General features: G+C 36.1%; 1 protein-coding gene across 4 annotated transcripts in view; it reads left to right on the forward strand.

The window, feature by feature from the left end:
- Positions 1-3229, forward strand: part of RNF2 (ring finger protein 2) — a 49133-nt gene extending 45904 nt beyond the window's left edge. For all 4 annotated transcript variants that reach the window (XM_038542297.1, XM_038542295.1, XM_038542298.1 and 1 more), the window contains one exon: positions 299-3229. In XM_038542297.1, coding sequence (XP_038398225.1) covers positions 299-400 — 102 coding nt within the window. In that variant the 3' untranslated portion in view covers positions 401-3229. The remainder of the gene's footprint in view (positions 1-298) is intronic.
- Positions 3230-13739: the final 10510 nt, after the last annotated feature.

Below are 13739 nucleotides of genomic sequence, written 5' to 3' on the forward strand. Positions count from 1 at the left end.
ATAGGCTGTTGAAACTGGGAGCATAGTCACTATCTGAGACTAGCAGGTGTTTTTTTTGGGGGGGGGGGGGGGCTAATGAAAATGGTTCAGGACCTTGAGACCCTGACAGAATGAGAAATTGCAAAGGGGTAGTTACCTTTTTTGATATCAAAAAAACAATCTTGTGGTTGTCCTTTTATGAATAGTATAAGTGACAAGAAATTTTATCCTAAGGTTTAAAAAAAATGGACTTTGATGTTTGTTGCATCTCTCTATTGTGCTTTGAGCATTTTTTTAATTCTTTCTTTTTTTGTTTTAGGTATTAAATGGCTCTTTTTCTTTGGAATTGGTCAGTGAGAAATACTGGAAAGTGAACAAACCCATGGAACTTTATTATGCACCCACAAAGGAGCACAAATGAGCTTTTACTAAAACCAAGTCTGAGAATGAACTTTTTTTATAGCCTATTTCTTTAATATTAAAGATGTAATGTCTTTACTTTTATGGACAGAATCTTGGATATGTTGTTCAGTTTTCTTTCTGAGCCAGACTCGTTTACACTATTAGAATCTTTTCCCCTTAATTTAAGATTTCCTTTTCGAAAGGGACTGCAATTATTCAGGATTTTTCTTTCCTTTTAAAAGTATATCTAAGTTGTATGTTTTCACGAAGTATGGTTCCATTTGGAGCACCCTTTTGACCCAGGAATTTTTCATAGTTCTGTATTCTTAAGTGAAGATTCAGTTGGCTATCTTTTCCCTCCCCTCAAAAGTTTTTTAGGCCTACAGAATGTTAATATGTATTTTGACTTTTTTTCCTGGAGTCTTGTATATTTATAGTTTTCTATATAAGCTGTAGTATCTTCATGAAGACCAAGGCTCAAATTTACTGTGCTTAAAAAACAATTCTCATAGGATTATTATTTTCATGGTATTTTCTTCCATAATATCTCATTTTTTAAAAAAGGTTCTTTATGAACTTAGTGTCCATTGTCATGCAATGTTATTTTTTTTTCCATTTTTTCCCTCTAATTTTGGAATTTCTGATCCTGGGAAAGAGAAACAAAATGTCAAGTTCTTTGAGAACTTGGTTCATTTACAGATTTCACTGAAGAAAGAAAAATTAAATTGGTCTTATGTAGTCTTTAAGTGTGTATTTAAAGAGGTCTTTTTTGTATTAGCTTTACTGCCACTTCAGTTCCTTTTTTATGTGTATTTGATTTTTTTTCTATTAAAGTACCAGAGATATGGAGATATTTTGCACTTTAGCCTGGATGAAAGTACAAGATATGTTCAAAGCTTCCCTAATTCTTTTCTTATTGATAGCCAAGTAAGTTTCAAGAATAGCATGGCACATACACTGGCACATAAAATTGGGGGAAAAAAAAAAGTTTGTTGGATAAGTGTGTTCAGCATTTTGGGTGGCCCTGTCAGTTTATAAATTTGGTGCTCTGCTAATCACACTCTAGAGAAGCAAGTTAATGGAGCTTCAGTCCTGCCCTAGTGAAAGATTATTCTGTAGAAGAATAGCAAGTAGGGTAAAGTCATTCTACTCTTCTTAATTTAATTTTATAATGAGGAACAGTGTTGGGCTTTTGGAGTCAAGGTTTTTTGAAAACAGATTAGAAATAAGATTGACTTGTGTGTTACTTTTCATCATTGTCCTGATTCCAAGTATGTTCCAAGTTTATAATTATTAGAGTATTTACAAAGACTTGACTGCATTGAGAAATTAACTCCAAAGGGTTTTTTTTGCTAGGGGTGAGTAGTCCTCCAGTACCATTTTAACTAAATAACCTGTGTAGTAGACATTGTAAATATTTCTGTCATTTTTGACAGATTGGGGCCAGCTTGGTGTTTTAAATCTTCAGCCCAGTATGAAAACTTAAAGGCTCATTAAATTTTTTACCATTTTATTGAAAATATTTAAAATCTGTTTTTACAGTTTTATCAGTCATCTGTGTCATGAAATTTGAAGACCACCAAAAATCAAGGGAAATTTTGTATTCAATTCCTTTTCTGGTGTAATGTTAAGTTGTATAGATTATTAATGCATGTCCACTAAATATAACCCTGGTTTTGTGATATAACTGCTTAGATTTTATTGGTGATATTAGATTAGTGGTTGCATTAAATAACTAAATTCCCATTGTGATTAATTGAAATTTTGTCTTGAAGCAGAAAATTATTTGTGAATATAAGCTTTGTGCTTAGAGAATGTATGTGTTTCTGTCAGTATGGGAGGATGTAAACTTTCTGCATCATTAGCAAATTCATTAGATATATAATTCTTTGCAAAGTAGAATAGGTATTTGGTAGAGCATTGAGTGTGTGGGGTGTGTGTGTGTGTGTGTGTGTGTGTGTGCCCACAAATATGTGTTTGGTGGGTGGGTACTGTTTACCATTACTTCCAATCAAGGTTTTATAAAGTATTCTCTAAATAACTTCTGTACCCACCTTTTCAATTGAAGAACAAAAGGCTCACCAAATGAGGTAAGGGCCTTTTGGATACACTATCATTTTAAAATGCATTATGATAAAACATACATAACCAAATTTACCATTTGAACCATTTTTACATGTACAAATCAATGGCATTAAGTACATTCACAGTGTTATGTACATCACCACTATCTAGTTCCAAAACTTTAAATTTATCATCCCAAACACAAACTCTGGATTCATTAAACAGTAACTCTCCCTGCCTTTTATCTGCCAACCCATTTGTAACCTTTATTCTTCTTTCTCTCTTTGAAGTTGATTTAGGCACCTTTTGTAGGTGGAGTCATGTATTATTTTTCCTTTGTGTTTGTCTTATTTCATTAAGCATAATGCTTTTAAGGTTCATTCATGTTGTATGTTTATATCACATTTTGTTTATCCACTTACCTTTGGATGGACACTTTTTGCTATTGTGAATAATGCTACTATGAACATTTTTGTACAAGTAACTGAGTCCCTGTTTTAAATCTTTAGAGTATATACCTAGAAGCAAAGTTGCTGGAATATAGGGTAATTCTATGTTTCATTTTTTGAGGAACCCCAAATAATTTTCCACAGGGGCTGTACCATTTTATATTCTCATCAGCAATGTACTAGGATTCTAATTTCTCCACATTTTCACCAACACTTGTTATTGTAGTTTTGTTTTTAATAGTTATCCTAATGAGTGTAAAGTGTTAATTCATTGTAGTTTTGATTTACATTTCCCTGATGGCTTGTGATACTAACTAAAACATCTTTTCATATGCTTGTTGGCTATTTGTATATCTTCTGTGGAAAAATGTCTATTCAAGTCTTACTTTTAATTCAATGGTTTGTTGAGTTGTAGGAATTTTTAATCTGTTATCAGATACATAATTTACAAATATTTTGTCCCTGTTTACTCTCTTGACAGTGTCCTTTGATGCACAAAATTTTTAATTTGATGAAATCTAGTTTGCCTCTGTTGTTGTCATTGTGGCCTATGATTTTGGTGTCATATCCAAGAAAATATTACAAATCCAGTGTTAGGAAAATCTTCCTATATGCTTTCTTCTAAGAGTTTAATTTATAGTTTTAGCTCTTACATTTAGGTCTTTAATCCTTTTTGAGTTTTGTGCCTGGTGAAAGGAAAGGATTGAACTTTGTTGTTTGTTTTTGGATATCTAGTTTCCTCAGCACCATTTGTTGAAAAGACTGCTCTTTCTCCATTGCATTGTGTTGGTGGTCTTTCTTGAAATTAATTGAGACCATATTATGTGAGGGTTTATTTCTGGGTTCTGTAGTCCATTGGTGTGTGTGTGTGACACACACACACACATATACATACACCACACATATATATATGACTGTCCCTTTGCCAGTACTGTTTTTTTTTAATGCCAGTACTGTTTTAATTACTGTAACTTTGTTGTAAGTTTTACATTATAATCTTAAATCCTTTGAACGCTGTGAAGAAGACCACATTTCCCTCATACAGTTTAGGAAATTGAGGTTCAGAATTCTGATTTGGATAACTAAACATGAAATAATTGAAATGCTAGATGAGAAAAGGTGTCGTTTTAGAATACCCTCACATTTCTACTTAGGAATACTTGCTTTTCCAAAAATAAAATAGAAGCATAGTTATAAGGAAGAAATATTTGTGTGCAGTTGTTGTCACTATACAAATTACCTCCTTGAGAGGTCCTTCCTGGAGTAAGGACTCTGAAAATCTTTTCTTCCAAAGAAGAGTTGAGAGCATTGAAAAAGTTATCAAAATCCGGTTTTTCAGAACTCTGAAACTGAACTAACATCTTTCAATAATCTAAACATTTATCATTAATAAAAAACTAATATAGGGATCCCTGGGTGGCGCAGCAGTTTGGCGCCTGCCTTTGGCCCAGGGCGCGATCCTGGAGACCTGGGATCGAATCCCACATCGGGCTCCCGGTGCATGGAGCCTGCTTCTCCCTCTGCCTATGTCTCTGCCTCTCTCTCTTTCTCTCTCTGTGACTATCATAAATAAAAATTAAAAATAAAAAAAATAAAAATATAAATTCCATAGCATTATAATTGCCCTCCCGCCACCCCCTAGTTCCTGGGTAGCCTTGAAAAAAGAATAGCCTTGCTACTGTGGTAGTAGTGAAAAACAGCAGCCTTGCAACACTGGAAGGGGCTTAAAGCTCCCTAAAAAGCTCATCCCAGAGAATTGTCACTGTTTGACCTCTCTGGTCCTTCACTGAATAACTCTGTTCCCAGAACTTACCTTTACTTGATCTGACTCTGCCCAGTGTGTGTATAGAACCTCATCTACAGTCTGTCAAAAACAGCTTCAGTTATTTAACAAAGCAGTTTCTTTTAGACAATGATACTAATTGGTACCAAAAAGAAGAAATAAAAGGCCAAGAAATGAAAACTGAGGAATGACATGTCCTTAGAGGACTTTGAAAAGCTTCAGCACATTCCTGTGAATATAGAAGGCCACATGCATGTGGCAAGGTTGTATGCATTCCCAAGGGGGAAAAAAAGGAAGTCACTAATAGTACCTGTAGCACCTCTGCAAGCAGGAAGTGAAGGCTAGTGTGGAGTTGAAAAAAAAAATAAAAAAACCCTGCATGTTGCGGCATTGAAGGCCTACCCCAACATATTTACAGAGCACTTCAACAGGGGGAGAGAGTTATGTCATGATTTCAAGGCATTTAAGGAAATTTCTGTTTAGTATTAACTGACGTTTAAGTTAATGAAGCAGAATATAGTGGTCACACACAGCAAAGAATGCAGACTTCACAGAATTAGTCCAGAAAGGTCACTCAGCAAACTGCAAACACCGTAGACTTTGAGGAGGTAAAAGGATTCTGTTGTCCAGAGTTGCCTATATTATTTTAAATTTTGTTTTCAACAAAAATTTATAAAACTAGGGAAGAAACAGGAAAGTGTGAGGATACTCCGATGTCGCACTTAGCTAAAAGAAAAACTAAGCTTCTAAAAATGTGTCCAAAGTGAAAGAAACCATATCTTAAAAACTAATGAGAACAGTTTTTCACCAAATAGAGAATAGAATTAAAGAGATAGAAATTATGATAAAAGAACCATACAGAAATTCTGGATTGAAAAAGTACAGTAGGATAAATTCATTTAAAAAATCTTGGAGTGCCTGGCTGGCTTAGTAGAGCATGTGATTCTGGATCTTGGGTTTGTGGGGTTCAAGGCCCACATTGTGTATAGAGCTTCCTTTAAAAATTAAAAATAAAGGGGCTCAACAGATTTGAATGGGTAGAAAATTCAACAACTGTGAATACAGTCCAGTTGAGAGTATCCTACCAAAGAAAAAGAAATGAAGGAAAAATGGCTGCGGAGACCTGTGGGACACCATTAAGTGTATTTAACTTGCATAATGGGAGTCCTAGTAGGAGAGGAAGAAAAGGGGCTCAGAGTATTTTAAAAAATAATTGCTAAAAAATTTCAAAATTTGATGAAAAACATGAGTTTGCACATCTAAAAAAAAAGGAAGTCACTAATAGTACCTGTAGCACCTCTGCAAGCAGGAAGTGAAGGCTAATGTGGAGTTGAAAAAAAAAATTAAAAAACCCTGCATGTTTCAAATGCTGAGTAAATAAGACAGACTCTTGAAAGCAGCAAGAGGAAAGTAATTCATTACATACAGAGTCAAAGCTTCTTTCTCATTGAGAAGTCACAGAGGCCAGCAGGTAGACATTCAGAGTCATGAAAGAAGAAGTCAACCAAGGGAGCACCTGGGTGGCTCTGTTGGTTAAGCGTCTGCCTTTGGCTCAGGTCATGATCCCAGGGTCCTGTGATTGTGTCCTGTATTGGGTTCCCTGCTCAGTGGGGAACCTACTTATCCCTCTCGCTCTGCCTGTCCCTCTGCTCCTTCCCTCTCAAAAAAAAAAAAAAAAAAAAAAAAAAAAAGGTCAAGAATACCTACCTATATGCAGCACAATTATTCCTTGGAAATGAAAGAAATTGAGATATTCCCACATGAAAAATTTGTCACAAGCATACCAGCTCTTTAAGAAGTAATAAAGGGAGTCATTTAGGCAAAAGTGAAAGGACATGAGATAGTAACATGAATCCACACAGATAAGTAGAACTGATAAAGTTAACTACATAATTAAATAAAGAAGAAGGTATAAATGTGTTAGCCTGGGTTGCTGCTAACAAAATACCATAGATTGGTTGGCTTAAACATCAGACTTTATTTCTTTCGGTTCTGGAGGCCAGGAAGTGCCAAGAACAAGGTGTGGATAAATTGGTTCCTGGAGGTGAGGGCCCTCCACCTGTTTTGCAGATAGCTGCTGTCTCACCGTTTCCTCACATGGATGGTAGAGGAAAGGAGAGAGATCTGGTTTCTTTCTGTTCTTAAAGGACTAAACCTGTCATGGAGCCCCACTTTTAGGATTCCATCTAAAACAAATTACCTTCTGTAGGTCCAGCCTTCAAATACCATCACATTAGGGGTTAGGGCTCCTTATAATAGATTTGGGGGGGGGGGGGATTCAGACCTTCAATTGTAACAGTGCTTTGTTTACACCTCTGATTGAAAACTATAAAGTAATAAATGTAAAACTGATGAATGCCTTAGAATGTATAAACATGTAATTTGTATGGCATACAACGTCAAGGAAGGAAGGGAGCAATATTGGAGCAAAGGTTTTCTTTTTTTTAATTTTTATTTATTTATGATAGTCACAGAGAGAGAGAGAGAGGCAGAGACACAGGCAGAGGGAGAAGCAGGCTCTATGCACTGGAAGCCCGACGTGGGATTCGATCCCTGGTCTCCAGGATCGGGCCCTGGGCCAAAGGCAGGCGCCAAACCGCTGCACCATCCAGGGATCCCTGGAGCAAAGGTTTTCTAGACTACTAAAATTAAGTTGGTATTAATCTGAACTAGACTTTTGAAAATTAAGATAATTGTCATCCCTAGCACAACCACTAAGAAAATCAATCCCCAAAATAGAGTAAAATCAAATGGCACGTAAGAAAATAACATTTTACACAAAAGAAGGCTGTAGTGGAGGAATAAATAAGACAAAGCAAATAGCCAACTGTCAGATTGTAGATCTTGTTACCATTAAGTATGTTAGATGTTAATGGACTGAATACTCCATTAAAAGGCAGATATGTCAGATTAAAAACCTGATGCAGCTATATACAGTCTACCATACTTTAGTTTCAGAGAAAAAAATTGGTTGAAAGTAACAGGATTGAACATAAAACAGTAACCAAAAGAACCAAAGTAGCTATACTAATATACAAAATGACTTTCAGGCAAAAATTGTTAGAGACAAATGACATTTTATAATGATAAAAGTTCATCAGGAAAATGTGATAATTACAAACATATTCAAACAACAGGACCTTACAATAACATTGACCGATGAGGCAAAAATAATTCAGCAAGGATAGTTGAAGATGTTAACCTATTCTCAAAGGGGACAGTTCAGCTGGGCAGAACTCAGCAAGGAAGTAGAATACTTGAACAACACAGTAAAACCAACTAGACCTGATGTACCTATAGCAAACGTCACACAATAGTAGGACACATGGAATGTTCTCTAGGGTGGACAGGTTGACATTACAGTCAGCAGCATACAGACTGGCTATAATGGAGTGGGCTTAGGAATCAATAGCAGAAGGAAATTTGACACAAATACATGGAAATTAAATGAAATTCCTGAAAAGTCAAAAGTCAGAAAAGTAAACTAGAAACTACTCTGAAGTGAATGGACATGAAGACATGACACTATCAAATTTACGGAATGGAGCTAAAAGCAGTGCCTAGAGGGAAATTTATAGCTGTGGATGTGTATGTGAACAGAGAGAAGCTCAGTAACAACCTACCTTAAGACAATGTAAAGAGCAAACTGCAAAGCAAACAAGGACTAACAAAAAGGCAGGAACAAGTGAAATGAATAATAGAACTTTCTGTGCCATTTTGCATACTCTGGTCTAACCATCCTAGCCTTTTGGGCCCAAGTAAGTATTAGTATTAAAATTGCTTCTAGGGGATCCCTGGGTGGCTCAGAGGTTTGGCGCCTGCCTTTGCCCGTGATCCTGGGGTCCCGGGATCAAGTTCCACGTCGGGTTTCCTAGATGGAGCCTGCCTTCTCCCTCTGCCTGTGTCTCTGCCTCTCTCTCTGTATGTCTCATGAGTAAATAAATACAATCTTAAATAAAATTGCTTCTAGCTTTAATGATGCATTCTCATGCTTATAAAAAGAATGTCTTTTATACCACAGATGATTTACTTGATGTAAAACTATGACCTTTTTGAGTATAGCTATGCATTTCCTTCCTGTTGAAGAAATCCTCCCCTAGTTGCTGTGCTTTTGGAAATTTAAAGCTGGAAATCACAAATTTCCTTTTGTAATTTTAATTAGGAGTTGACTTCATAATTGTATAGCTCAACTGTGGTTTTTTTTTTTTTTTTAGCGGATTGTAGCTGCACAGTTCTCTTTAGTGTTGTTTATACTAAATTTCAAATGAACCCCTTAAAATCTTAAATGATTTTTCTTCCATTGTATATTACAACATTCAATACCAATTTCCAACATTAGATGGCTTTATTAGTTTGCTAGAGCTGCTGTAACAAGTATCACAGACTGGGTGACTTAGCAGAAATTTATTTTCTCACAGTTCTGGAAGCTGGAATCCAAGATCAGAGATGGTGGGGTTTCTTTAGAGGCCTCTCTCCTTGGCTTATCGATGGCATTTTCTCTCTTTCTCTCTTTGTCTTCGCATGTTGTTCCCCCCCCCCCTCCGTGCATAATCTAAGGACACTAGTCCTATTGGATTAGGGCCCATCCTCAATGACCTAATTTAATCCAGATTACCCCTTTAAATACCCTGTTTCCAAATACAGTCACATTCTGAGGTACTCAGGGTAGGAGACATGAATTTGGAGGAGACAAATACCTACTATGGGGCTAGACACAATTTACCAGGCAATTGCTAAGATGAAAGCATACTACTATATTATGCTAAATCTCTTAGCAAAAAATAAGATGGCTAAATTTTATTTGGTGACCAGTAATAAAAATATACCGAAGTTACTGTTCAGTTGGCGAAACATATTTGCTAAAAATGTACTTTTTCTTTTTAGTCTGTGAATTAAAATGTAGACTGCTCAGTTTAAATCTAACCCCACTAAGAGGATGCCAAAGGAATAAATTTGTTTTTTTAGTGAATAAATCTAATGTGAAAATGAGAGATTAATGGTTTGTGTAAGGACTATTTGGACCCACAGAAACTTCTTTACCACCAGATCATTATGCACTGATCCAGCAGGAGAGTGGCAAGAAGTTCCCTACAGAAAGAGCTGTGTGAGACTGGGGATGCTGAGCATAGTGGACAGATCCCATACTTAGTGTGAGATGATTATTCCAACATAAAGTCCCCAGAATCCTGGCTTTGTAGTTTGCAATGATTTTCCTATCAAATCAGAAACTGTTCTGGGAAAGTCTTGGTGGTAGAAAATAAAGCTAGAAGTGCTTTCTGCATCTGCATAGATAATAATCGAGTATAAAGTATACTGGTTTAAAGGGTTTCAGATAGAAAATGTATAGTAGGCCAGTGGATAACTGTAATTTTGTAATCTGTACCAAAATTTTCTATGGGCTGCCTTTGGTCACGTTTACAAATTAAACTTCTGCTTTATGTATGTATTTACTAAAGATAGGTCACCAAGTGGCTAAAAGCAAGGGCACTGAGGTCAGCCTGATACTGAATCCTGCCTCATTTCACTAACCACTTTTAGAATGGCATTGGATAAATTAATCTTGCTTAGCTTTGCTTTGCTATAAATTATAGGGTATGATCTATGTAAAAACTGTGTAGTGCTAAATCACATGTGAATATAAGCTATTGCAATTAACATGCCACTTTCTAGGAAATGTTTTATTTGGCAAATTTTATTCTCTGGCCTACATGATCTAAAATTCTCATTCCATTTCAAATGCATAAAGTAGGTTGAAGAAGTTGCAGTTTGGGGATTTCAAATATACAGTTTACTTACATTTTAAAGTTAACAGTCTTACTCTTCAGAGCTAGAAAAGGGTCTTTGGGCTAGAAGAGTTGTCCTTTCTGGGTGGGGTAAGAGTGGCAGCAAAGAAAGGGATCGTATGGCCATGGAGGACATGGTGTTATAGACAAACGCACCCCCCGCCCCCTTTTAAAGATGTTCAGGTTTTGTAACCTTTTCTGGGCTTTGTGAATTCCCTAATAAGGGAAAAGTCAATCTGTATGGAGACTAAAATTGTGAGGTATCCACTGTTCAACCTGTCCTGTAGCTTTAAGGCTGAGATACTGCATAAGAAACTGTTTATCCCTGTGAATTGGCTGAATTTGCTATGTTGCTGGATCTTTCAAGTGAGTAGAGACACTGGTCAGGAAACAAGTATTCTGAGAATTGGAATAAGAATTTTAGAGAGGTTTGGTTGAAGGGGTATCTTAAATCCTTAACTCCACTGAGCCTCACTTAAAATGGAAGAAACCCCTTGAATGTCTGATGCTTTGGCAGATGACCCCTTAACCTCACTTTAGGGAGTTCCCTTGGTAAAAGCAGCCCATTTGCTATATCCTTACAATCCTTTAGTGCCTGCAGGATATATTCAGAATCCAATCCCAGCATGGGATTGGGAACAAGTACAAAGTGTGACCTGAAAAAAATGCTTTTTTGATCATATATTCTAATGTGGAGAATACCTGTGTAAATAGGTTATGTTGGATCTTGTAGGAATGTAATTTTAAATTACATTGGGTTAAATTATTGATATGAATACACTTGTACCAGAAGTTTTGGTTCCATTTGTCAGCTTGAACAGTGGGATGTGGCTGTTTACTTGGTTGAAGGGAAAAGCACAGCACTGGCTCATCTAAATTGGAAGTAAGATGCTAGAAATTCTTTGATAGAAAGGAAATCAGACTTAGAACGGGGAAGGTGAGAGAGGTTGTGTTATATGTGATCTCACTATATACCCCTTGAGAGCCTGGTCAACTTTTTACTTAGACATTGGGAAATATAGTGAACAGAGAATCCTTGAAAAACTTTATGGAATGTCGATTGGCCAGGGATGCCTGTGGAAGATGCTTGTGGAAGACGCTTCTGTTGAAATGGACTTCCTTATTTGATGGGCATTGCCCAGGCAGCAGTATGACAGAAAACCTAATTCCCTTAACTGCTAGACCAGAAGGGTGGACATAATTTTAGTTACTGTTATAGGCAATACTGTAATAGACTGACAGGATGATTGATCAGTATAGTCAGGGATTTTTTTGGCCTTGGCTAATTGGTCATGTGATCTAAAGGGCCAGAGCGGTCTTATTTGATTTATATAACTGAAAACTGTAGGTCTGATTTGAGCCACTATATTATTATTTTTATTATTAAAAATTATTTAAATTCAATTAACATAATGTATTATTAGTTTCAGAGGTGGAGGTCAGTGATTCTTCAGTCTTCTACGCAATGCTCATCATATCACATGCCCATCACCTAGTTGCCCCATCCCAATCCCTCCCTCCCTCCCCTCCAGCCACCCTCAGTTTGTTTCCTATGATTAAGAGTCTCTTATGGTTTGACTCCCTGATTTTGTCTTTATTTTTGCCTTTCTTCCCCTATGATCCTGTTCTGTTTCCACATATGATCGAGACTGTATGGTAATTCTTTTTCTGATTGACTTCCTTCACTTAGCATAATATCCTCTAGTTCCGTAAGATCTCACTTTTTTTTTTGATGTCTGAGTAACATTCCATTGTGTGTATACACATATATATATACACACATACCACATCTTTATCCATTCATGTGTTGATGGACATCTGGACCCACTACATTAGTCATGATCCCTTAGCAATTCCCAGGCCTGATTTAATTCATATTCCCAGAGCACTTTGATAAAGGACCCTGCCATAACATCACAAGGATGTAATCTGTATTTTCCTTCTAGCCTTCTCCAAAGTAACCTGGAGCCATTTACCAGATCAAAAATGCACTGAGGAAAGGAATTCCTAGGCCTTTCAGGACTGCTAAACTGGTCTCCAGTTCTGATTTCTGTAAGTCAGAACATGATATATTCAGAGTGGAGTCTAACTGAACTCAAGTGATAAATGGAGTTTTAACCCAAATCCATCACACTGGCTCCCGAACCCATTTCTTAATTTCCTTCTACATTATCCTAAGTGTATGACAACATACTAGTTTCCTGATGGTAGAGTAAAAACTGGTTTCTTGTGTTAGTCAAATTTTAATGGAGGGATATAATTGATGTTATTTTTACAATGCAGTCAACATTTGTGTGTCCCAGACTACTACAGTCGTTATGGGAACAAGGTGCTAATGTAGCATTGTCTGGAATTTAAAAAATATTTCCTCTTTAGGTTGATACCTTAACAGAGTTCTTAACTACTTCCTACCATACCTTCTTTGGAAAAGTCTGCCTGTGTACATGAAATTAATACAACATATTTTAAATAACAGTAATTAATACATTTTTATATCAAATTAGGCTCCTAGCATAAAACTCAACTTTATTACTGATCAAAATATGTTATGCTGATAAGCATTTAGGAAACTTTGAGACCGATACTCAATTTAACAATATGTATTAAAAATCAGATGGTCCAAGTGGTAGTTTGCTTTCTAGATTTATAGTAATTTGTAAGTGTATGTAAAAAAAAGATCACTAACAACTTTTATTTCTTTTTGTGCTCATTTGTGAGTAATAACTTGAACTGGCAAGAATTATAGTTTCTTTATGGTGATTATAGAAACTAACTTACCCTTCACCTATTCATTTTACTAAAACATGATTCTATTAATGGGAGAAAAGAAAAAACATCCTCTTAGGACTATGCTGTAATAACACAAAGAGATTTGAAAGATTTCTAATATACTGTTGACCTCACTCCCTGGATTTTTGTATGTCATGGGTGTGCTTCTTTTTCCCCTTACATAGTATATTAAGACCTTTCAGTTCTAACTCCATCTTCTATCCCCAAAGCCAGTAATACTTGTAAAAAGTTACTTCCTCTAAGAAATATGTCAGGGTAAATAATGGATTAAGTCCTTGACACAAAAATCTAAACTTTATACCAATCCTTTTATCCAAACTCTTACATTCAAATGAAGCAAGAACAAGGTTTATTAATGGAGTTTCTACTAATTTTCATAGTCATGTTAGCCTGGGCTACGTATACAAAAAAAAAAAAAAAAAAAAGAGCATATACACACACTGAAAACAAAACAAATTATACCCCCCTAAAAAAAAAATCCTCACTTCA

This window comes from Canis lupus, chromosome 7, assembly GCF_011100685.1.
Source record: "Canis lupus familiaris isolate Mischka breed German Shepherd chromosome 7, alternate assembly UU_Cfam_GSD_1.0, whole genome shotgun sequence".
Taxonomy (NCBI): Eukaryota; Metazoa; Chordata; class Mammalia; order Carnivora; family Canidae; genus Canis; species Canis lupus.